The 24,443-nt window shown below is 46.2% G+C and overlaps 9 protein-coding genes across 9 annotated transcripts; 4 read left to right on the forward strand and 5 right to left on the reverse strand.

The window, feature by feature from the left end:
- Positions 1-215: 215 nt before the first annotated feature.
- On the forward strand, positions 216-834 carry BGW36DRAFT_398398 (putative ubiquitin conjugating enzyme; the record flags this gene model as incomplete). The annotated part of the gene is made up of 4 exons (XM_046218406.1): positions 216-271; positions 324-412; positions 466-597; positions 659-834. The coding sequence occupies 4 exons, from the start codon at positions 216-218 to the stop codon at positions 832-834; spliced, it is 453 nt and encodes a 150-aa protein (XP_046070217.1).
- Positions 835-1,455: 621 nt separating this feature from the next.
- On the forward strand, positions 1,456-2,267 carry BGW36DRAFT_298764 (ribosomal protein L24e-domain-containing protein; the record flags this gene model as incomplete). The annotated part of the gene is made up of 3 exons (XM_046211463.1): positions 1,456-1,506; positions 1,662-1,805; positions 1,980-2,267. 3 exons carry the CDS (start codon positions 1,456-1,458, stop codon positions 2,265-2,267), a joined length of 483 nt encoding a protein of 160 aa, XP_046070218.1.
- Positions 2,268-2,616: 349 nt separating this feature from the next.
- BGW36DRAFT_408731 (putative glucosamine 6-phosphate acetyltransferase) lies at positions 2,617-3,915 on the reverse strand. Its single transcript, XM_046219087.1, has 2 exons — positions 3,013-3,915; positions 2,617-2,937 (listed from the first exon to the last, which is right to left on the reverse strand). The coding sequence occupies exons 1-2, from the start codon at positions 3,586-3,588 to the stop codon at positions 2,848-2,850; spliced, it is 666 nt and encodes a 221-aa protein (XP_046070219.1). The 5' UTR covers positions 3,589-3,915; the 3' UTR covers positions 2,617-2,847.
- Positions 3,916-4,067: 152 nt separating this feature from the next.
- Positions 4,068-6,470, reverse strand: BGW36DRAFT_322635 (putative fumarate hydratase). Its single transcript, XM_046212674.1, has 6 exons — positions 6,131-6,470; positions 5,977-6,021; positions 5,886-5,923; positions 5,718-5,833; positions 4,644-5,661; positions 4,068-4,589 (listed from the first exon to the last, which is right to left on the reverse strand). The coding sequence occupies exons 1-6, from the start codon at positions 6,317-6,319 to the stop codon at positions 4,403-4,405; spliced, it is 1,593 nt and encodes a 530-aa protein (XP_046070220.1). The 5' UTR covers positions 6,320-6,470; the 3' UTR covers positions 4,068-4,402.
- A 1,292-nt stretch (positions 6,471-7,762) lies between these two features.
- On the forward strand, positions 7,763-9,123 carry BGW36DRAFT_299593 (putative aspartate transaminase; the record flags this gene model as incomplete). Its single annotated transcript, XM_046211548.1, has 2 exons — positions 7,763-9,005; positions 9,062-9,123. 2 exons carry the CDS (start codon positions 7,763-7,765, stop codon positions 9,121-9,123), a joined length of 1,305 nt encoding a protein of 434 aa, XP_046070221.1.
- Positions 9,124-9,548: 425 nt separating this feature from the next.
- On the reverse strand, positions 9,549-12,011 carry BGW36DRAFT_398402 (para-aminobenzoate synthase PabaA; the record flags this gene model as incomplete). The annotated part of the gene is made up of 1 exon (XM_046218407.1): positions 9,549-12,011. One exon carries the CDS (start codon positions 12,009-12,011, stop codon positions 9,549-9,551), a length of 2,463 nt encoding a protein of 820 aa, XP_046070222.1.
- A 361-nt stretch (positions 12,012-12,372) lies between these two features.
- On the reverse strand, positions 12,373-18,072 carry BGW36DRAFT_382086 (putative HATPase_c domain protein). The gene is made up of 3 exons (XM_046216484.1): positions 17,875-18,072; positions 12,801-17,804; positions 12,373-12,735 (listed from the first exon to the last, which is right to left on the reverse strand). The coding sequence occupies exons 1-3, from the start codon at positions 18,000-18,002 to the stop codon at positions 12,675-12,677; spliced, it is 5,193 nt and encodes a 1,730-aa protein (XP_046070223.1). The 5' UTR covers positions 18,003-18,072; the 3' UTR covers positions 12,373-12,674.
- A 141-nt stretch (positions 18,073-18,213) lies between these two features.
- Positions 18,214-23,219, forward strand: BGW36DRAFT_322647 (hypercellular protein HypA). Its single transcript, XM_046212675.1, has 3 exons — positions 18,214-18,590; positions 18,642-19,618; positions 19,676-23,219. The coding sequence occupies exons 1-3, from the start codon at positions 18,425-18,427 to the stop codon at positions 22,976-22,978; spliced, it is 4,446 nt and encodes a 1,481-aa protein (XP_046070224.1). The 5' UTR covers positions 18,214-18,424; the 3' UTR covers positions 22,979-23,219.
- A 549-nt stretch (positions 23,220-23,768) lies between these two features.
- BGW36DRAFT_360793 (uncharacterized protein) lies at positions 23,769-24,298 on the reverse strand (the record flags this gene model as incomplete). The annotated part of the gene is made up of 2 exons (XM_046214213.1): positions 23,769-24,068; positions 24,125-24,298. The coding sequence occupies 2 exons, from the start codon at positions 24,296-24,298 to the stop codon at positions 23,769-23,771; spliced, it is 474 nt and encodes a 157-aa protein (XP_046070225.1).
- Positions 24,299-24,443: the final 145 nt, after the last annotated feature.

The raw sequence follows: 24,443 nt of genomic DNA on the forward strand, positions 1-24,443 counted from the left end.
ATCTGGGTTTCCTTCCGGTTGTTTCCAGGAAAATATTCCAAAAACATTGCGTCCGCCTGTGATACATTAAACACGCACACTGTTTCTTATAACAGCGTCACCCCGCCACTCCTTGCATTGTGTCGTACGATCTTCACCTGGCCTGAGTTGGCTACATCAGCGTCGAGTTTTCATACCTTGCCACACCAGTAACTGTACATTGAGAGAGAGTTAAAATGGCGGGGCTGCCAAAGAGAATTATCAAAGAGACAGAGCGTCTCATGGCAGAGCCGTGAGTAAAGCAGCAAGGAGGAGGATACGCGGGTGTCTAACTATCAGCGCAGAGTTCCAGGTATCAATGCAGTTCCTCATGAAGAGAATCTCCGATATTTCGATGTGACCATTCATGGTCCAGCCCAGTCGCCTTACGAAGGTATGGAACGGTCGCGCAAGATAAATCTTAACATGATATTGACCAGCATGCAGGCGGCATCTTCCGAGCTGAGCTTTTCTTGCCCGATGACTACCCGATGACTCCTCCAAAGATTCGATTTCTCACGAAGATATATCATCCGAATATCGACCGCTTGGGGCGTATTTGCTTAGATGTCTTAAAGAGTATGCCGATGTCTCCGGAAAAGCAGTGCAGTCCGCACACATCACCGCTAACATTTGACAGATAACTGGTCGCCCGCCCTGCAGATTCGCACAATCCTCCTCTCTATCCAAGCCCTACTAGGTGCTCCGAATCCTGATGATCCGCTTGCCAATGACGTCGCGCAAAGGTGGAAAGAAGACGAACAAGCGGCAATCCAGACTGCAAAGGAATGGACAAGAACTCACGCAATGGCTTAGGACTTCGAGAATATTATTATTAAAACTCTTGATCGTCATGCAGGATTTATGGATTGAGGTTCCATAGGTGCCTTTTGCATCTATATCAGGCGCATTACGCGCAACCCATGAACACGATAAGACGAGACGGAGGTTAAGAACAATGTTCACACCCGGCGTTGACATTCCCCAATCATGCAAGTTTAGCGAGATATATCTTTCTTCTTATTCTGTTTTCTTAAAGCTTGGTATGTTTAGGACACGGTCATGTTGAATAGATTCGCATTTACAAATACTCCGCAGAGCACAGCACTGTTACTTCTCGGAGTTTGGAAAATGGGTATATATCGTCGTAAAAGATGGGGACGAGCATAAAATTTTGAGCATTTTACTGTGTGCATAGCACATATAAATGATTGGGCAAGGCTAGAAATAATTCTAGAGATTGCCAATGCTAGATTTACCGTGGTTGGAGCCGCAAATGACGATGGGGGATGTCAAGCGGCGGAAAGGGTAGCCCTTGTCACGTGATCGGCTAGCGAAACCCACAGCACAAATTCAAGGAAGCCACGGCTAGTCTCAAACACTCAACGCCCAACGACAAATAACTTCTCGACCGGTTGCGCATCTCCAGCATTCAAGATGCGTACCTACGACGACAGCTTCTCCGGCCAGAAGATCTACCCTGGAAAGGTGCGTTTCTCGTGTATGCCCGATTTTCCCGATCGAACCAGCCAGCGAAATGCAGTGGCGGCTGATCCGCTTCATCTGCACTGAACGCATTGAAATCGATGGCTATCAACGAATGCAGCCGTCTCAACAGATTCTAACGCATATATCTTGTTTAGGGTAAGCTGTACGTCCGCGGCGACAGCAAGATCTTCCGCTTCCAAAATGGAAAATCCGAGTCTCTTTTCCTCCAGCGCAAGAACCCTCGTCGGATATCGTGGACCGTTCTCTACCGTCGTCAACACCGCAAGGGTATCTCTGAAGTCAGTATATACCTATTTTATTATTCATAATTCTGCAATATTGGAATGCACTGCAAAGAGGGAGGGGTGATGGGATCCACCATACTTTGAAGATGTCATGATAATGTTGGAAATATTTACGATATATACGGAGGATTAGTTGAATCAGTGTGCTGACTGAATTCGCGATAACAGGAAGTCGCCAAGAAGCGCACTCGCCGTGTTGTCAAGTCCCAGCGTGCCGTTGTTGGTGCATCTCTCGATGTGATCAAGGAGCGACGAAGCATCCGCCCTGAGGCTCGTGCCGCCGCCCGCCAACAGGCCATCAAGGATGCCAAGGAGAAGAAGGCTGCTTCCGAGAGCAAGAAGAAGGCTGAGAAGGCCAAGTCTGCCGCCAACGCTGCCCAGGGCAAGTCCCAGCGCATCCAGAGCAAACAGGGTGCTAAGGGTGCTGCTCCCAAGGTTGCCGCCAAGTCTCGTTAAATTACGACATTGGGGATTTTGGAGGAGCACGTGGAGTGGAATTTTACGGCGGAGAACGCTTAACGGTTTCCTGGGGTTTCTTACTAAATGTTTATCTGGATCTGGAGTGTTTTCCGCGTATCAATGAAAAAACATTATTGGGCATACGAGCGCTGAGATTCAGTTGTCTCTAGCACTACAATTCGGGCAGTCATGGGGAATTATTCAATTTACCTCAAGATTGTCTCTTTTCCATAGTAATGGAATTTATGTGTGACATGATATAGGCGCCGGTTCTTGTGTAGATTCCTCACAACTAGCAGGAGCCATTGTGCCCAGCTAATGTCATCAAACAATTCAAATATTCTCTCCGCATTGTGTTATAATGTAGTTTTTAGATCGACAATCAGATAAAGCATTTATTCACCCGGATCATAATCAACTGTTACCGAAGAGAGAAAAATCAAGTTCGCTAGAAAACCCCATCGCTGCGAGAATCCCTCTTACGACCCTCGCAGTCCCAAGTTCCCACAATAGTAGAATACACACATGGATAAGAACTATTCATACAGACGATTAAAAAGTCACACAATGCGTTATTTTAGTAATAGTGTGCCATTTCGAGCCCAGCTCGCTTAAAGCCGCACTTGAGGTAGAAACCTTCGTTGGCTTCCGAGCAATCGAGAATAGACTGCAAGAATTATTAGAAAACATGTCTTTTGAACAGAACCAGATAGAATGGCTGATGAGACTGGCTTTGACCCACCTTATAACAGCCGACCTTGGCAGCAACATAATCTAGCGTTTGAATGATCCTCAACCCTAGCCTCTTGCCTTGTTGATCTTGTGCGACAGCGATGTCCTCGATATGGCCAACCAGACCCAATGTGTGGATGAACTTGCGCTCAACAATCAGACTCCCTGTGCCCACGATCTTGCCTGCGCCGTCACAGATGACGATGAGGTAGTACTCATCATTTCGCTTGAGCAGATAATCGTATCGGTCGTTCCACATCGACTCTGTGATGTCGCCGACAGTTGTGAGCACACGCAAAACATCCAGATAGCCCAGGTGGAAGTCGGAGCGACGCAACGGACGAGCACTGTAGCCCTCGGGCAGGACGGACTGGATCTCGGCAGAGATGAGGGAGGGCGAGAACAGGGACTGATCTTCTGCTGATGTGAATGTTGTGGTTTTTGTCAGACCATTGCCATTGACTGTGTTCTGGAGGATGGGCGTCTCGTTGACTGTCGTGGCATCACTGACTGCAGTGGATGTGCGGGGTATGTTTGTAGCTTCACCGGCGTGGGCGGCGGGGATAGAGTAGAGATCGGTAGTCATTCTGTTGACGGGTGATTTAAGAAATCCGCTCTTATTTTTTTTGACTATGGAATATGCTCTCGAGAAGCCGACTTACTTTCGACGATTGAGCGTTTGCAATTGACAAAGAGGGCGGGAGGTCGTTTTGTCGGGGGATGTTTCAGGAAACGAATGATCGACACACACGACAACAATCAGGTTTGCAGAAATAGAAATGGCGAGAAGAGAAAGGGGGGAGGGGGGATAAATATTTGCTAGGGCGTAGTTGTAGCAGTAGTCTCACTCGGACTATTTGAAGCTGGAGAATAATACAATAGCAATGCACATGCACCATTGACCACAGCGGGCTGACCCACGCGCATCTAAGACAAACATGCTATTTTGGGGCTGCAGGGGCACACACGCTCTGCATAGCTCGGCTCCGCCCACTCGCCGCGCCTGTCGCTTGGAAAAAAAAACATAGATTATTAATTAGATTTCGCCAAGAATGCGACTTAGTTCCTCGCTATTGATAATAACAGTCCTGTTTGGATACCAGCAATGATAACAAATAAACACGGGCCGAAAACAGAGCTGCCAATAGAGCAAGCCTCAAAACACCAGTAGGCTGCTGCATCTGGATCAGCCACGCTGCCAGGGGTTGGGCCTTAGTACGATGGCCGATGCAGTCAGCCGCCGCTATTTTGCTCTGGCTAAGCCCTTTGGGTCGTCGATGAATGGGTTTTAGGAGGAGAAACAAAGTACAATACAGATGATGCAATGAATTTATAAATTTACATGGTGGCATCTAGCATATCCAAATGCTGCGAGACATTATCTATGGCACAACCAAGCCCTACTTCTTCTCCTTGGGGCTGATCATCAGCTCAGGCCGAACGTGCTTGTCGAAGTCTTCCTCGCTCAAAGCCTTTAGCTCCAGAGCACTCTCCTTCAAGGTGATGCCCTTCTTGTGGGCATTCTTGGCAACCTTGGAGGCCATATCGTAGCCGATGACAGGGTTCAGGCATGTAACCAACATAAGACTAGATCGACATTAGTTATACAACGGGTTATTTCACCAGTCCAGTGAATCTCACCTTTCGTGGAGAAGCGAGTCGATGCGCTTCTCATCGGCTTCCAATCCGTGGACAAGGTTCTTTTCGAAGCTGGCCATGCCGTCGGACAGGATGCGGATGCTGTGGAGAAGGTTGCGGATCATGACTGGCTTGAATACGTTCAATTCGAACTGACCATTCATGCCAGAGATCGTGGTTGCAACGTGATTGCCCATGACTTGAGCGCAGACCATGGTGAGAGATTCACACTGTGTAGGGTTGACCTTTCCGGGCATGATGGACGAGCCAGGCTCGTTCTCGGGAAGACGAAGTTCTCCAAGACCGCAGCGAGGGCCAGATCCAAGGTAGCGAATATCTTGGGCAATCTTGAAAAGAGAAGTGGCAAGGGTGTTCAATGATCCAGAGGCTTCGGTGATGGCATCATGCGCAGCCAGAACCTCGAATTTGTTGGGGGCAGTCTTGAACTCGGTTCCCGCAAGCTTGCTAACCTCAGCAGCAACTTGCTCATCAAAGCCCTTGAAAGTGTTCAAACCAGTGCCGACAGCAGTACCTCCTTGGGCAAGGAGACGAAGGTCAGGGAGGGTATTCTCAATGCGCTTGATATTGCTGTCGAGTTGGGCGACGTAGCCAGAAAATTCTTGGCCGAGGGTAAGAGGAGTAGCGTCCTGAAGATGAGTGCGGCCGATTTTGATGATATGGTTGAACGACTCAACCTTGGCTTGGAGAGCATTGCGCAGGCTCTTCAATGATGGCAACAAGGTGCTTTCGGTCTCGATGACAGCGGCGATATGCATGACGGTGGGGAATGAATCGTTGGAGGAAGCAGACATGTTGACATGGTCATTGGGGTGTACTGGTTTCTTGCTGCCCTTTTGTCCTCCGAGAATCTCGATAGCACGATTGGAGATGACTTCGTTGGCGTTCATGTTAGATTGGGTGCCAGAGCCGGTTTGCCAAACGACTAGAGGGAAATGGTCGATGAGTTTTCCCGAAGCAACTTCAGCAGCAGCCTGCTGGATAGCTTCGCCGACCTTGGGATCTAATCAAATTTATTACATTAGCTCACAAACTCTGTAGCAAATTCAATTTTCGTACCAAGTCCATATCGCATGTTGACAGTCGCAGCGGCGCCCTTGAGGATACCAAAAGCCTTGACAACGGGCGCTGGCATGCGGTCTTGAGGCTGGTTGATCTTGAAGTTACCCAACGAGCTATTGAAAGTCAGCAATGCCCTGAATCCGATCTGATCCATTCTGTACGCACCGCTGGGTCTGCGCGCCCCAGTACTTGTCATCAGCAACCTGTGTGTTCTTAGTTGATGATGTAGTTGATGGCAATCCATAGTGATACCAACCTCGATCTCGCCAAAGGCGTCGGTCTCAATACGGGTGCTTGAAGCCTGTTGATATCAAATTTAGTATGTATTCCTGTCTACTAATCCGAGAGCTTCCGTATGCTAATCTACTACGCAATGCGGAGAAAGCTCCGAACAGCCAAGGGGTTCTCACCATCTTCGCAGATGAAGCAAATGTTCTTTGGTTCGTAATCGACTGGAGACGGGCGTATTGCGATACACGAGAAAGCGACGAGGAGCAATTCAGCGAGAGAGTGGGGGAAAGACGAGCGGCGCGGGGAAGACAGGTGGACGTTGTTCGTCCAGCATGTGTCAACATCCGGACCGATAGCCGAGATGCCATGGTGTGGGATGTTGCAGCGGTCTTTGCCAATTGGACCGGTAATTAAATATGAAAGGGGTCAATTGCCGATAATTGACAGTTTCCGTAGAGTAGGAGGAGGAAATCGAGGAGGTGTTGGAGCGCGAAAAAGCTATCTTGGTGTTTTTTCTAGGAAAAAAGAATCTCTCCAGCTCTGAAGCCGAAATCTCCCGGGCCCCGGTATTTCCGGACCAAAATTACGCAAAATAACCCGCATTTGCAGTGACTGGCTTCTGTAATTTTGGTATTTAATTGGAATCTATCTTATCTGATTGACAACACTCAGTCCGCATTGATTTGCTTGGATAAAGGCGTCGTCATATGGCCTCGTTGTTGACAGCCGCTCGCTCTTGTCGATATCTAGGGCGTACAACGAATGGTGCAGACTCTTGTACGTATCTTCGAAGACAGGCGATTTACAGCCAAATTTATGAATGTTATTAAACGGATGTTATTAATATGCCTTTGACACATAATATCACAATATCACAATATCATGATCTTGATCAGGAATGCCTAGGCAAAACATAGCAGTTCTAGCATTCCACCAAGAACAGTCAAGAAATTTCTCACATCAATTGATATTACTTTTTGCTGAATCTGCCTCTTAGGTATGTCCATCATGATCAGCAGCTCAAGTATTACTATTACGTGCATAGTGTGTGTTGAGGATTGCATATAAGCCCTGATCATGCAGAGCACATATGAATACAATAATATGATGTGACTATGAAAAAGGATCCCTACAAGCAGCTTTCCATAATCGGAGGCTCTTTCAATTTCTGTAACGCGCCCTATCTCTCTAATAGAGGTAATCCCCCGCCTAATTAGCTCTAGTCGATCAGTGTCTAAGGAGAAGCTCCTGACCAATTGCATTTGCTGTCGATTTGCAATTGCATGTCCATGCTCATTTGATGAATTTGATCTCACCGCAAAAATCGACTTCAAGGGACTGAATCGTTACTTGTCGCCTCTGATTGGCTGCTATCTGTCCGGTATTTCTGAAATAGCCGTAAACAGGCAAATCCCGGCAATTGTGCACACAAGGATGTCAACTTCGTGTCAATCTTGTATACATCCAGAGATGGCACAAGGACTTGACGATGCAAGAATCGTCGGCCATCATCATACCTGAAAGCAGAATTTGAACGTTTCCTGCCTCGAGATGCCAGAAAGTCGCGTGGACAGTGGCCACCGAAAATAAGCGGGGGGCCGGCTGTCCACGGAAATTGCTGGGTATCTTCTCCCTGATATCCACAAAGGGCAAAAAATTGTCTTTCCAGAACGGAAACGCGGCACGATAACTGCCCTCAGATTATAATTGGCGCTCTTCCGTTCTTTGTCCAGCAGTCTTGGTTATCTACCTGTCTGTACGCGATAATACCCATCACCATAATCATACAGTGTCGGAAAGTACCAATCAAGATGTTGATCGAAGATCAGAGGCTCAAACCCGCGCCTCAGAAGACTAAACAGTTGTCTTCCTTCTCCAACCTTCCCAACGCGCCTGTCGACGAGATATTTGCTCTCAATCATGCTTATACTATCGATGCTGATCCGCGCAAGGTGAATCTTGGAATGGGTGTATACCGCACCGCTGAGGGACAGCCATGGCCGCTATCCACTGTTCAAAAAGTCGAAGAAGAGCAGAGCCGGGAGAATAACTGTGCACGCCACGAATACCTCCCTATCGAGGGTGACTCAGTCTTTACAGCTGCAGCGAGAGATCTTATGTTCGGCTTCAACCTGAACAACAATACAGAAACACCCGCAGAAAAAGCAGCAAAACAACGAATAGCCTCCGTGCAGACTGTTGCTGGGACAGGAGCTAATCATATCGGTGCTGCATTTCTAGCCCATCATTACAAGCCTAAGCATGTATGGATGTCAACACCGACATGGGCAAATCACCACACCATCTGGGATCTGCAGGGAATTGAACGCAAAACATATCCCTATTTTAATGCCGTAACATGTGCGTTCGACTTCGGAGCTGCCCTAGCAGTTCTTGAGGCCGAGGCTGTGGAGGGAGATGTAATTTTGCTTCATGCTTGTGCCCATAACCCCACCGGTGTTGACCCATCGAAGGAACAGTGGAAAGCCATTGCTGAGCTCTGTCAACGAAAACACATCTTCCCATTCTTTGACTCCGCATACCAAGGGTTTGCATCTGGTTCCGTAGATGAGGACGCCTGGGCTGTGAGATATTTCTTCAATATGGAACCCCGCATGGAAATGTGTGTTGCACAAAGCTTTTCGAAGAACTTTGGCCTCTACGGCCACCGCGCCGGCGCATTCCATCTTGTGACCAATGGCTTGAACCCCGCTGAGCCCGGGTTAGTGCAGAAAAATCTGTGTCACATTATTCGCGGAGAGTATTCCATGGGTCCTCGATTAGGCAGTACCATTGTCAAGCGGATTCTTGGGGACGAGGATTTGCGTACCCAATGGCATGGGGATCTTACTACGATGAGCTCGCGACTCAGGTCAATGCGTGAGAGTCTGTATAACGAGCTGCTGAGGCTGAAAACTCCCGGAACGTGGGAGCACATTGTTAACCAGATCGGCATGTTTTCTTACACGGGCCTCACGTTGAAGCAAGTGTTAGCATTGAAGGATGAATTCCATATCTACATGCTCAAGTCAGGAAGGGTTTCAATCAGTGGATGTAAGTTTCTACTCCGGATCTTCAATTAAGCATAAGTGTTCTAACTATTGCAAAAGTGAGCGAGAATAATGTTGCATATGTCGCCCAGTCTATTGATAATGTGGTTAGGAGGGTGTAGCAAGATATTTTCATGCGTGATGTATTATTTCCTTTTAATAGCCAGCATTTTCGGGCGGCTGTATGTTTTCTTAGATATATTGCAGTCGTTTTTAGCCTCTACAACGTCGCCTTACTTGTCAATGATAACCATGAATTGCTTGTTGCATATAAATATGTAGTATTGACGTGCTTATATATGTAGCTAGAGAGAAACATTGAAATTATCTTATCTTTAACTATCTCGTGTTGAACCCCCCGCCATGCAATTGTCGAATCGTCAACTAACGTCCCACATGTTAAAACTCCATACTACATATGTACTTCAATATGCTAGCCAGTGTTGAAAGAAATCTCGTACAAGTGTAACAATTGATCTATTAAATCCAAAAATAGATCTTACTCAGTCAATCAGCCAATGTCTGCCCCTATGAGGTGCAAGAAGCATCACATTGCAAATCCAAATATGTTAACCACAGTTCTCTGTTTCGTGATCATCTCATCCCATTCGCCTTGTGGCGTACTTAGGATAGTGACTGCGCCTCCTGCACCAACATGCCACAATTCCGGTTTATTTGCGCCTTCTTCTTCGTCGTCTGAATAACTGAAGGCCGTTCGAATTAGAACGGAAAAACTGCCAGAACCTCCTATATCGAGAAACCCCATGACCCCAGAATATAGCCCTCGTTTTCTTTCTTCTATCCGATCGAGATGCATGCATGACCGCTCTTTAGGTGCTCCAGTCATCGATCCTGGAGGTAGGGAGCGTTGAAGGGTGGTTAATCCGTACGCAGCCATGTTGTTTGGCTCTTCTTCATCTGACGTTCGGCGGACAAGTCCCTTTATATGCGTAATCATCGAGTAGACACGGCCGTAATCCTCGACTTCCAACAGCTTTTCGACGTGCACATTTCCGGATCCACATATCCCATACAAATCATGCCGAATTAGATCAGCTATCATGAGGTTTTCAGCCATCTCCTTTGTCGTTGCAAGAATCTCCTTGGCTTTTTCGAATGTCATGCCTGGCGATTTTCGGACCGTTCCTTTCATAGGTTTCATTTCAAGAGTGGATTTTCTGTCCCAATTAAGAAAGCATTCTGGACTGCTGCTAGCTATCTTGACACGCCCAAGGCATCCATAAGCACTGAAAGCTGCAGGGTTGTACGTCTTCAGTTTCTTATATATAAGCCAGGGACGAAGCTTGCGCAGATTTTCATCAGCAAGTGTAGGCAGAGTAATAGTTGTCTCTCCAGTAAGACAAAGCTCATAAGATTCTCCTGCCTCAAGTTCCTGTTGACACTCAATAATTTTCGACTTGTATGAGGCTTCGTCGGGTGTGACTACTGTTGATCCCGCGATAAGCTTGTCCGTTAGTTCTCTTTCCACTGAGGTGAGAAATTGATAACGCTCGACTTCGACATCCTTGGATCCAATTTTGACGGATGGTACGCTGTTTTGGGTGGAAATATACTGAGATATCCGCTTATACGTTGAATCAATCCATTCATTAGGTGCATCATCCAATTCTCGCGTTGATTGGATATGGATAATGCGTAAGTTGTTGTCAATAACAATGCTTCTCTCAACCCATAGTAAACTGACATCCGGGACACCGTTCTTGTTTTCCTCTTCTGGTTTCACATTTTCGGAATCGGAGGACAAAAGTGGTGAGGTTTTCGGGTGGGCCAAGCCGGCCAGTCCCATTTCATACGAGAAGTATCCTAGGAAACCTCCCCAGAAAGGAACATCTTCTCTTCCAGAAAAAACTTTTCGTTTACTCATGACATGCCTGAGTGCATCCCAAAGAGCCTCAGTGGAAACACCAGTTTCTCTCTTAGTGTTTGTCGATGTGCCACACTCTTGGATAGAAAGAACTTTGCTAGGGACAAAATATTCCATTCTCCATCTTTGAGGAGACTGGACTGACATAATACTATATCTTCCATTTGACTGGAAAAGGACTGATGGCGAACCAGGCGTATTGAATAATTCGAAAATATTCTCCGCGCGCAAGTCATCTAAAGAAAGGGAACGACGAGAGCACTTCTGCGTTGTCTCGGTAGTCAAGTCTTCGAAAATATTTTCCAAGTTTTTCTGGATATTCGACCCCGAAACATCATTTGAAGGTGGTGAATTCGTGGACGCCCGAATCAAACGTGAAGTCTCCTGGTTAAAAGCTGTAGCCTCTGCCCACCATCTTTTTAAAAGCTCTGTACAGGAATTTTTATCAGACTTGCAAGACTCCGGGTGAAATTGAAAGCCCCAAAATGGTTTCCTTCTGTGGCGAACGGCCATGGGAATCCTTCTGGTAGGCGGTCCACTCTTATCGACGGACAGCCAGGCAAGAAAGGATAGTGAATCCACATGCGAAACTGTAAGGTGAGTACTCTTGTCATCAGAAATACTCCCATTATCGACCACACCAGCATCTGTCGACACATATAAAGAATGGTATAACGTGACTTCGAAATCATCCAGGCCCGTGAAAATATCCTTGTTCGTGGAGCTGACACGATGCACCTGCCCATGAAGGGGCAACGGAAGCCGTTTTATGGGTAGTCCATGATGAAGACACAGACTTTGAAAGCCGAGACAAATACCCAAGATAGGTAGCAAGTTCTCTTTGTCAAGACTCCACACGTCTCTCATAATACCAACGTCTGCCGCACATTCCGGGTTTCCAGGTCCAGGTCCGAGAACAATAGCATCAAAGGCTCTAAGGAAATTGAGCATCCCACCTTCCGGCCACTCCGAATCGACCGTAAGAATAGTTACTTGGACGTCGAGGTTTTCTTCAAGCATAGAAATGACATTGTTGGTGAATGAGTCATAGGCGTCCAGGTAGAGTATATTTCTTTTGGCAGTGATGGCATTTACGCCAATGCTCAATGGCGATTCATTCTCCATGCTAGAAGCCTCCATTGCAGAACAAGTAAGGATACGTTAAAAATCAGGATGTTCTAAGGATAGTCATAATACATATACATATAAGACGTAAGAATATGCATATATTCTGAGAGGTTAGTAAAGTGTTCAATGTCGTCGACTAAGAAGTGCATAAATGAGTAGAAGGTTGCCGCTCGTTCAAATACCCCGAACGCTCCCATCCACCTGGCTTTCAGAGCAAACGGAGAGAGCGATGGGTAGGCACGGAAGGGATAAAATTGCCTCGAAAAAAACGGCTGCCGGACACCGAGTTAAAGTATGTTTCAAGTGGCCCGAGCAGGTGATTGGCTGCATGATGCCCCATCCCGAGAAGAATCCGGGAGGTATAAGTGCGCTAGTCTGGTACAGGCTAGCCGAATTTTAAAGCTCTGTCACGTATTGAAATATCTTCGGTGGCGACTGAAATGGGTAAAGAATAGAAGGTGTGTATGTATCTACAGTCATGCTCTATATTCTCGAACGCTATTTCTAATCGAATATGCAGGATTCCCTAGTTCTTCGCTACAAACTAAATTGCGCTGATTCAGGGCCACTAGCGTGATTAAAACGCTACCTCATTAGGCCTAGCGTCGTTTTTAATTCCGACGTTGGACTGCAGGTACAGCGGGTAAATGGTATCTCAGATTACGGCTGGCTGAGAAGTTTCGAGGCAATCTTTGGGAAGTATTGCGCAACGAATCCTTCACTGTGAGCGAGAAAAGAAACTATCAGCAATTGTTCACCGTAATAGCCAATGGGAAGAATCCTTACGTGTAGTAGCTGTGGTCTGAGCTGTGCTCCTCGACTAGGTTATGTGCCAGTTCATGGCATAGGATCACCCACCAGTACACAAGAGCGTCTGCTCTACCACTGACAGGGTCGCGTAACAGCTGTGCCTCGTGCAGCTGCTTGAAATAGAGGTAGTTGCAAAATAGGCTGCCACCGCGATTGAATGCAATCGTTTTCCCGACTGGATCGTAAAATATGCTAACGCTTTCTAACCGTAGAGAGAAAACACTGGCGGACTCCACCAACAACTTGGCAAAAGCATTAACGCCTGCGGAGTTTTGAGACAGAAATTCCGACCGGTTAGGGACTGACTTGGCTTCCAAGAAGTGCAGGCCTGATGACAGAGTGGCAACGTATTCAAGATCATGACTGGGTCGCTCATCACAGTATGATTTGGTCTCACTTACTTGATCCGTGGCCGGACGACTATAGACACCTGAGGCTCCGTGTGGACGGCAGGCGGATATAGCTGATAATAGGTTGTTTTGCAGTTGGTGTGGCGACGTGACAGCCTTGGGCCCATTAGGGTTTTGAGTCGGTTTTCGTGTATCATTTTCCAAATAAGGAGGCGGTGCATTTGTATTGGGGTCACCTGTTTGACTCGACGCTTCATCCTGTGAGGGGCGAGACTTGAATATAGACTGGAAAGGGTTCTGCGACTGGCTGTCGTCTAAGCCAAAACGCTTTGTCAAGTTGGAGAAGAGGTTTCGCGGGTTGAAGTCCTGATGTGCTACATCATGGTGCTCATCATGCGTTTTGGTAGTTGAAGGGGAATCGGGAAATACCCCAGGCATAGCATGTCCAGCTTTCGACTCTTCGACTTGGCTCTGCTCTTGAGCCTTGCGCCATTCCGCTTCCCGTTCCTGGATGAGCCGTCTCTCCTCTTCAATTTGTTTCTGGCGTTGATCTTCTGCTACCTGAGCTTCCATCTGCCTCTTACGGAGAATTCGTTCGACATTGTAACCCCGTGCGCGAAGGTCGTAAAGATCAGTCTTTAATAACATTTCCAAAGTAAGAATAGAATGGAGTTTGGGGCGGGAGAGGAGAATATGAACAAGCGCCTGACTGATCTCGTACAAATCATATTTCCCGGGGCTGATCCATAATGTATAGGCACTGCCTTGCGGCGTGATGATTGCATTTCGTTTCTGGTTGTGAGATGGGCCACTATTTTTAAGAGATCGCCGCAGGGAGATGGAATGAACAACAACAATGCTGAGATGTCTCTCAAGCCATTTCGTGTCGTGTTTTATAGAATCAGAGTTTTGTTCGTGAAGAAAAAGCCGCGTTCTTTCGTTAATGAGCTTTTGCAGCTTCGTAGCTGGTCGCTGGTCGGAGGATTTGGCACCCCAATTAGCTCGTTCTTCAACGAGTGTACTCAAAAATGGGGTTCCTAGGGCCGAGTAAAATTTCTCAAGGCTTTCTTCCTGTGGTGCCGCAAGAATGTGTTCCTTGAATATTGTGAAACTTTGGTAGTCATCCACAATAACAGCATCCTTTGCAGCAACTAGTCGCCATTCCTTGATAGACTGGTCATCGTCTTCAAAGTTGTCATCTGCTTCGTCCAGAGATTCTTTAGCAGGAGCTATGGCAGAGGGTTGCGAAGGCAGTTCCTTGCTTGCCAGCAAAAACGGAGATTTCATCATGTCATGGATAAGATCTTTCTGGCGTCTGAGAGTAGAAAAGCTTTCAGCCAAGCTTCTCAGCAGTTTTAAATATTTCTCTGGGCTTTGAAATTTGGATGAGATCCGTGCTGGTTCTCTAACTAGCATACGAGCTACTTCAATTTTAGTAGGCTCCTGTTTTGACCCAACTGCTTGTAAGAAAAGATTTCCCATTTGACCAAAATTCACGAAGTCAAAAATGTCCCGAAAATCTTCCCCGTCACCGATGTAACAGCTTACAGGTGACACGTAACGGACAGTGGGCTTCTTCTCGGTATCTTGATCTGTTGATATTGGAACTATCGGCGCTTCTCCCAGCCGATTGGTATCAGCGGATTTCAGATCCGGAATTCTGACAGCCATATAAGCAAACAGACTTTTCGCTGCGCTCATTGATTTTGGAGGATTTCGCATAATGTATTGGTTACAGTCAACTACAGAAGGATGCTCGTGTACACCAAAGATTGTGGCGTGTGGATGAAGATCCCGTCTGAGAATATCGAATCCAAACAAAGAAGCGCCTTCGTGGGTAAAACAGTTATTTGGCGTGCTCAATTTACTGTGTCCCTCGATAGGAAGGAAAGGCACGGTAATTTTGGACATATTAACGGCAGCATACTTGTTTGTATGATACTCGGTAATAAAATAAGCCATTGACTTCGCCTGAAGTGCCGTATTACCAGACGCCCCCGCTTTAGCAATGATTTCGATGACCTCGATAGCTGAAGGATGACTTCTGAGACCGAGAGTCGATAAGAACTGACCTTCTTTGCTTTGAGAAATATACCTCCCAGGCCATTCGATAACAGGAAGGCCGAGCTTTCGGTGTTGTTCCTTGGGCTCGAAGAGCTCGGAGATCTTATATCGCTGGCGCTCAGGAGGACCAGATCCAGTATTTTCAGCTGTGTAACTTTTGGTATTTTTGAGCCTCCCTATATCCTTAGCAGGTATATCGTCACGAACAGAAGCAAGATATTTGATCAAGTCAACATGGCTCCACTTTTGTTTTGTGTTTATATCTTTTTCGTTAGATATGTCATCATTCAGTAGTCGTTCGAAAATGACATCGAGGTCCACCGTCTTACGAACCCCAAGAGCAGTGAGGAATTTATCTTTCAAACCATGGATATTGGAAACCACGGGAAGGTCATCGAAAAGCCGCACGGATGGAAAGTATGCCTCCTCTGGCCGCTTCATGCCATTTTTAACCGGTATTACTGTCTTTGGTTGGAGCAAATCAATCACATTTTGCTTCGATGACTGGTTAAGCAAGTCCCATTGTTTAGACAAAACTGACAGGACCTGGCCAGAGAATGATGGGTTCTGTGTTATATCCTTATCTGGAGAAAGGCTATTTCTGTCTCCAGAATTCTCCACAAGCCATCGAAGCCAAGGGACTATTTGCAATTCAACCCAGCCAAGGGCGTCCAGCTCTCGTTTCTCCAAAGACTTTGTATATTTAAATGGCATTACTGATGTGGGGATAGGTAAATCAGACGGTATCTTGGAGGGATTCAGGTAGCTCTCTATCCCGTTCAGAGCCAACAATCTGCCTGGTTGCCCATCAGAAGACTCCTCATTAGCAACTGCAGAGTTTAGCAGTGAAAGGGTTGTTTTCTTATCAAATTCATCAGATACGGCACGCTTGCTAACCCATACTAAGAACTCTTTGAGCTGTGTAGAAGTCAAAGGACTATTTTCAAGTTCTCGTTTAATATCTGACACAGTCACTTCAGTGACCAGACCAAAATCTGTGAGCTTCTTAATGAAATCTTTCGAGTTCTCAATCAGCCCATCAGGGAGAGATGGGATTCCTTCCATGAAACTGAGTTCTTTTGGTGCAAGGCGGACTTGATGGCTTGGCAAGACACCGCGAGTTGAAAGAATTTCAATGGACGCATTCTTGTTACACATCCAAAAAGAATCTTCTATTGTTTGACCTAGATTTGCGGACGGCGTAGATTCCCGGAAAACGAACTGGTTGGCAGTGTGAACTGCTTCCGGAATCAGATTCATGATATCGTTCTTGCGAACTCTCGAGCCCCCTTGAGGGACAATTCTGTTTTTGATGGATGACATATCAGCAGCCCATGCGATCCTGCAAACAATACCAGCTACTCTCAGCATTTCCAAATTCCATGTGCTGATATATCGGGTATTAAGATCAATACTTTCTCTCTCAACAGTAGGGATTACTGAAGGAGCGGAAATATGAGCATTCAGGCCCGTGGTTTGATGCGTAGGAAAACCAATGAATACTCTCCCCGACTTCGATGGAAGCACTGAGGAGAGGACTTCTGACTGTTTGGAAGACGTGTCTATTGAATAAGAAGGTGTAAGAATCGCAATATTTGTGCGTTTTGGCGGTGGTTTTCGAGTTGCTCGTTCTAGCTCACTGGAGAGCGTGTTACTTATTGACGTTTGAATGGATGCTGTATTTATGTGCAAGAATACAGACGCCTTGTAGATAATAGTCAAGTCATCAGCTTCTCCTGTTTTCTCGGACGGCTCTGTTACTTGCTTATCTGAGGAGGCCTGCGATGAGGACCCAGTAAACTTCGAGAAGAAAGATCGAAGAGTACTTGTGGTTTCTCGAATACCTTCTAAGCGGGCCGAGAAACTTGTCTGAGGACCCCATTCAACACCTTTCATCCACGCAGCATCAACTTGAGCAACTTCTCTAATTACGCCTGTAATTTTCATAAGACCTTCTGGTGTCCGTGTTTCGATATCCCGAGGCAAAACAACCTTCTCGCTTGGCGCAGTCTTTTTTGTTAGTTTGAGCAAATTCCAATTATCTAGCCACAAATCAATACCCTGTAAACCAACGAAGGTCAAACTGGTGGCAAGAAATTTCGCCAGTTCCATTAGTGAAGGGACTGGTGACGAGTTATTTCGATAATCGAGCACAAATGTGGTATCTGGTGAGCTTTCGACTTCTACCAATTTAAGCCGTCGTGTGAATAACGAATTTCCCTTCCAGTAAAATGCCATCGCTTCGTTACCGGAAGAGACAAACGGTTCCTCACAGTCATCAAAAACACTATAAAACCCCACGCCAAATGCACCGATTTTAGTTTCGTCAGGATTGCCATCTGCGATTCGTTTTAATCGAGCCCAATCCTTCTCATTAAACGAATGCCCGTTATTGGATATCAAAAGCCGTCGAAGAGTATGATGAGAGATTACATGCTTGAGCATAGTAGTCGGGTCTGCTGGATTTGGGATCGGCACTGCTGTTGACGGTAAAGTCTCGAATTTCACAGTTACCCGAGTAGCGGAAGCATCGGCTGCGTTCTGGATCATTTCGCGAAGTACCGTCCTATAAAATCGTTGGTTAACAAGATGCGCGATGCGACAGAAAGAAGACAGTGAGGAGTGTAACGACATACCATTTCCCTGAGTAACGTGAAAGGACTTTGGATATCAAGCCGCGGGTATCAACTGTTACTGCCTCCTCATCGTTGCTAGAACCCATCGTTCGCGCCTTGAGCGCGTTAAAATCTATAGATTGCGCCATCCTTCAGGGCAGTAGATGGAAAATACAGCGGGCTGAGGCAATGTCAATAATGCCAGGCAGGAGTAACAACTGTAACCGCGGGAGATAGATGTTACTTATCTTATCGAGCTTATCGATAGGGACATGTGGGTCTATATCTTGGCACAGATTCAGGCCTCGACGCCTGAGGCAGCAAGCGACTCCCTGCACCATACACCAACCAAGGCTCGTGGTCTTATTAGTATCGTTGATCCTCTGGTTCACGCCATGCTGCAATAACACCTGGTCTTCTTTCTCCATTGACTGTAATATAAATCAACGAGCATTCATTGGTATCTCACCTATCTCATGGTCCTCCCACATGATTTCTAGCGGTCAACCATTGTTGTGGAAACAGTCTGGTATACAACAGACTGGTTCCGCACTGCGGAATACCAACCACCATGGGAGTCGACCCCCTCTCTCCTGTTGCGCCCGTACGCTTGAATGTGCTCTTATTGCCCGTCGGTAAGATCAGGCGATCGAGATTCCTGGCCTTCGCTGCGAGACTACAAGCTGAGAAACATGTTCGCCTCGGCGATGTTAGTCCGGACACACGCCCAAATCGCAGTATGTCTTATCATATATTAAACACACAGCGCAACAAAACTAACTTTATAGACACATTTACGCCATTAGCATTTCCCAATGGAATGATCCTATACAACATATCCTTCTCGGTGCCGCCCACCTCACATTTAGAGCTATTTCCCTTCGAAGTTTTCCGAGAACCATTGGTCGTCATTGCTATTGCAGACGGTGTGGAACTACACAATGACAAACCTGACAACGAGGAAAATTCTCAGAAAGGAGACAGTCATCCCAGACCCGATGGCTTAGGTGACCTTGTACGAGAGCTAGAATGGATCAAGGAGCATAATCCTAAGGCTCTCGTCAGCCAATTGCTCATATTCGAATATGAAGGCATAAACAAATTGACAAGTGGGCCAGATGAGGTTACATGGGTGCCTGGTCCTCAATCTTCGAGACCGACAACCATCAAAACTGTCCTATGCGATATCACTTCCGTGCTGCTCGGGGAACTAGACGAGTTTGCAAAGCTTATGCAAAGCATCCCCGCTATTGATTCGCCAAAGGCTTCCTCATGGGGTCCTCGTCGAGCCCCAGAGCTGCGACCAAGCCCTGTTGATAAGCTCATGCACAGAATGACTATGCCTGCCCAACTTCCAGTATCCAATGGGGACTCGGAATCAGCAGCCAGCTCTAGTAGATCCTCACCAGCTCCTAGGGGTCATGACTCACCAACCACGTTCGACGAAATCACTCGATCTATACAAGTTGCCAATCGCTCAAATTCTACCGGGAGACCTCCATCTTCTAAGGAAACTAGTCGTGATCGAATGTCTGTCCAGGGACTTAGTGCTGCAGACCGCACAAAAAGCAGAATAAAAGGCCGGCTTGGCGTTGTAATTGGTACTCTCTACCTACAGACTGGACGATGGCCAGATGCCTTAAAGGAACTTGTTGAAGCTGCCACGATGGCCCGAGCTAGCAGTGACTATGTCTGGCACGGGAAAGCTCTAGAATCCATTCTTTTGTGTCTTTTAATGTTCGGCTGGGCAGGAATGGACTTTCAGGTCTGAGAGCCCATGTTACTCTATTTAATTTCGTTAAGGCTAATTCTCAGTGACCAGATTCCCCAAATTTGCTATCCTGTCGCAGAGAAATCTAGCTCTAAATCATCGTACGCGGGCTCTGTCAACGTCACCCAGGATTCATCAGGACCTGGCCAGTCGATTCCAGGAAATCGATCTATATCCTTACAGAATTTGGCTAATCTAGTCCCTGACCTTTGCAACAACATCATCAATTTATATAATCGTGCTTCTATCATAACAGATGAGCCTTTGCCAGCCTTGGTCTTTTCGGAAACAGTTATACGTTTATCGCGTCTACTTTCTGCAATCAGGTTAAGGGATGGCAGTCTGGATGACGATGCATTGAGACATGTTGTCATGAATGAACGTCTTGTATCGGTGCAACAACCAGAGCGGCCACGAGGAGCGCCCATTTTGAAAAATACCGAAATAGCCAATTTTCTATTCCGTGCTTTACCTCTCCAGGCCAACGCGGAATTACCTACGACCGATGCAGTGCCGATTCTTGTTGGTATAGCTTCCGTCCTGTCGACCTTGGGCCTTCCTCGTAAGAAAGCAATGGTTCTCAAAGAATTGATAACACTTATGGTTCCGGGTTTAGTAGAGGCTCGGAAAATTGGCGCCGCCGAAGTTGGAATACACCCCGCTGCAGGTCTCTCGTCTTTGAACGATACTGCTTTTGAAATAAATGCACTAGATGCAGGTCGCGGGAGCATGGAGGAAAGCACACGTGCTCTTTTGGCCTTAATTGGAGAGACATATGGGATCCAGCCTTCTATATATCAAGAACATAAAAGAAGCAAAACCACGTCCAGGCCCTCATCGGCTATAAACGGCGAAATAAGTGAGAAGGAGCATGACTCTATTGCATCTATAGCTGACCGCTCTTTCCGTCATGTTACGCTCGGTGGTTGTGGCGACTTGAATTTGAAAATTGCCATCCTCAGACTGTCAATCAATCTCTGCGAAGCACTCCCCGACTTTGAAGGTGTTCTTCAGTATACCGTGGAACTCCTTCAAACAATTCGAGGACATCTGATGCTCCCAGAAACAAATGAATCCCCGCCTATACTTTCTCCGGATGAACAGATGCGACTCCTCAACAACATAAAACGAACTGTTGGTGCGGCACGTACATTAGGTGCGGCTCATCTTGAGTCAGAGTACTGGGATGACTTTCTGGTCCGCGGTATTGTGCTTCTTGATGTACCGGAATTCAAAAAACCTTTCCGAAGATCGAAGAAAGATTTGCATGCCGCGAACGTTCCAACTGAAAAATCGAAAAACGACCCATTTCTTTACAATCCATTTGCTAAGTTGGATAATAAGACATCTGATTCATTAATGATTGCCAAAGAATCTGCAACATTCAAAGTGACACTTCAAAACCTCTACGAGTTCGACCTGGACATAGAAAGTTTACGCCTGCATAGTGATAATGGTGCTTTGAAAGCCCAAGTATCGAATATTTCGATCCCTCCTCTATGTTTGTATAATATCCTAGTTCCAGGTGTGGCAGAAAAAGAAGGTACATTAAGCATCAGCGGTTGTACTGTCAAGGTGAGGAATTGTCGATCACGAACATTTCCAATATTCGCGAAACTCTGGCAACCGACCCCTGAAACAAAACTCAAACGGACCGGCTTAGCAGCGAAAGAGCCCTTCACAGAACGGCCTCTATCATGGAGTTCAACCGTTTCAAAAGACGGAAAGGGTTTAGTCAAACTCGGGCCAGAAACTCATACCTGCACAGTCAAGGTTATTCCCGAGCAGCCCTCAGTCGTCGTACATTCAACGTCTCTATCTCAATCAGCAATGATGATTTTAGAAGGCGAATACCGATCTTTCGACATAACTTTGCATAACACTTCATCATGTGCCGTTAATTTTATTCTTTTCACTTTCCAAGATTCAACAACTCGTCAGCTACAGGGTGCTTTGGGCAATAAGGATCTACTGCCTGCAGAAGTATATGAGCTTGACCTCCAGTTATCCTCAAAACCCTCCTTATCATGGATACGACATGGCCAAAATCTAGGTGATGTCATGATTGAGCCGGGACAACTAGCTACTTTCACCGTGGAAGTGTTTGGTAAACCTGGGTTACAGGATGCTGTTGTCCAGATTGATTACTGTCGTCTAGAAAGCCCCACGGATGGAATTCCTGAAACGTTCTATACTCGGCAACTCTGTGTTCCTGTGACGGTAACAGTGAACGCAAGTGTTGAAATTGCACGCTGTGACATTGTCCCTATTCCAGGCGATATTGCTTTTTTCAACAAGCGATCAGGAGCATCGGCAGCATCATTAGACGTTGATCAACCAAAATCCTCACCTTTGTTAGAAAGCTACTCTTCTCAAGTGACCACTGCTCTTTCTCGTCTCGGTGGGGACTCGTATGGATCAGATCACTGTCTTGGGGTTTTAGACCTTCGTAATGCATGGCCTAACCCCCTTGCCGTTGCTTTTGATGTGTTCCAAAAACCATACGCGGAGTCGAAAAATTCAAATGATGATATAGCCACGATTGTCACTGGCATTCTTCAACCTGGGCAAATTTCTCGCTTTATTCTTGTCCTTCCACGGATCTTTTTGGACAATGCTCATGCAGCCATTCCAACCTTACACTCTACCGTACGAAGACAGTTCGTGGTTAGTGCAAACAAACTTACCTTTGAAGGCGAGGCAGCGTCTAGAGAGGCGTTTTGGTTCCGTGAGGAATTCTTGAAACGCATTCAAGGCTCGTGGAAAGAGGAATCGACTGGTCGGGAAGGCAATATAGACCTCCGAAGTATAAGATTTAACCCAAGGATGGTGGACGCAATGCGTCTTGAAGATGTCGAAATAACATTTTCCTTGTCTTCTTTCGATGAAAAACAACCTGTTTCCCAAACAAAAGTATCAAAATTTGTCGCTAAAACCAATGATTTCCTCACACTCACAGTAGAAATTGTCAATCGATCTTCCAGACCAATACACCCCTTGCTGCGTATACAGCCTGGTCTTCATAATCAGCCAGGAACCATTGCACTTGATTTAGCAAAACGGCTTGCATGGACTGGTATGCTACAAAGGGCTCTGCCTGTATTGGCTGGTGGTGAAAAGACAAGTGCCACTTTGGGAGTCACCGTGTTGTGCCGAGGGGAATATGACTTTGGGGCTAGCGTGGAAGAAGTACGGCTTATGAAGCCGATTCCGGTGGGCAAAGGTGCTTCTCCTTCAATGGAGGGGAATACCAGTGACGAAATGATCATACCGGACACATTTGGTGCAGATACGATTAAAACAAGACATATATGGCATGCAAGAGAACATTGTATACTTGCTGCTCATGACTGACAGCATTTACCTTGTTCAACGCCGATTTCCTGCTGATCGCATGGTGTGTTGCAGTATTATCCTTGAAATACCCAGGCTGTTTATATATATATTTATTTATTCATTTACTCGTCGACTTAAAAGGAGTCCTTAACGATATCATGCTGATGTAATTAAGTTTGAAATAGGATACCGGTGTGTCCATATATATACTTTAGTCATTAACGTGCAATTCTACATGTAGTGATATCTGCAAACTTTCAATTCATTATACGCAGCGGTTGTTGTCTCTACGGCGGTATTTGAAGTCTTGAATAATTAGCGAAGATTCGGAGTTGTCTGGTCATTAATCAACAACCATCAACTAATACATATGATTAAATAGATTTTACATATGTAGAAGTGCCAAACAAATCCTATTATAACTTCCTAACTCGTCCGTCACCATGGCAAATTGCAAGACTAGGCACTGATAATGCGAAGGAATCCACTTCTAATAAGTATCCCCTGTATCCTCTAGCCAGCTCCTTTTGCTTTCTTGAACAAATGTTGGGTGAAACTGGTTGAAGGCTCAGAATAATGCCCAACCCAGGATATTATTCAACAACAGGGGTTTCAACACCGTAGGGCATCGGCTACTGATCGAGGGATACCTTCGTTATTCGGTAGCGCGAATGAGGCTGCCGTGAATCAATCTAATAGCATTGTCGCATCGTCCACTCATTTTGTGAATTAGCTCTCGGAATTTTGCATTGCTGATATGTATTGTCCACGGGTAGGTTTTGAGTTTTGTTGCAACTTCAGTCTCCCTTCAAATACATTGTAGGACGAGGTCAATGATCGCGAAAAAGGTATCCCTTTCATTTTGAGGCCGATCAAGACCCAGTCCCACAACAAGGACCCTCTTCTCGTTGGGAGTCTTGGTAGCAATTGCACTACCAATCTGACGTGCAAGTAGTTGGTTGGTAATTTCATGTCCATGAGCATGGCCGCCCAATAGGGATGTGGCGGATAAGTTAGAAAATGGAAGAAGTTCATCATCTGCTTCACCATTTCCGAACGTATGAAACCCCTCAGTTCCTGGGTTTTGATTCTCAAGAGGTACGTGGAGCTTCACATCAATTTAGTCCTTGTATCACTAAGTTTCTAATTAGGACCGAGACGCACCCAATGAGCTAGTCTGCCGCTTTGTGATACAGTAACTAATATTCTATCGCTGAAATATATCGATTGTACATCGGTCAAGACACCATTGATCGTACCAGCAGCTTGTTTAGTTTCTGCAGGGAATGGGAGGTTGAGCACCTCATGCAAGCTATTTAAATCGAGTGAGGCTGCCATTATGCGTTCCTGGGATGCAAAGCGCAGTTGATTTTGAGCTTTCTGTGAGAAGCAACTGTGGTGGGTTGATTGCAAGAATATCAAGATGATATTCACTGTTGTCAATTGTCTAGACGCACAAGACTGTAGTAGGTAGTTGTGCGGG

Source organism: Talaromyces proteolyticus, assembly GCF_021365285.1.
Source record: "Talaromyces proteolyticus strain PMI_201 chromosome Unknown BGW36scaffold_8, whole genome shotgun sequence".
In the NCBI taxonomy this organism is placed as follows: domain Eukaryota; kingdom Fungi; phylum Ascomycota; class Eurotiomycetes; order Eurotiales; family Trichocomaceae; genus Talaromyces; species Talaromyces proteolyticus.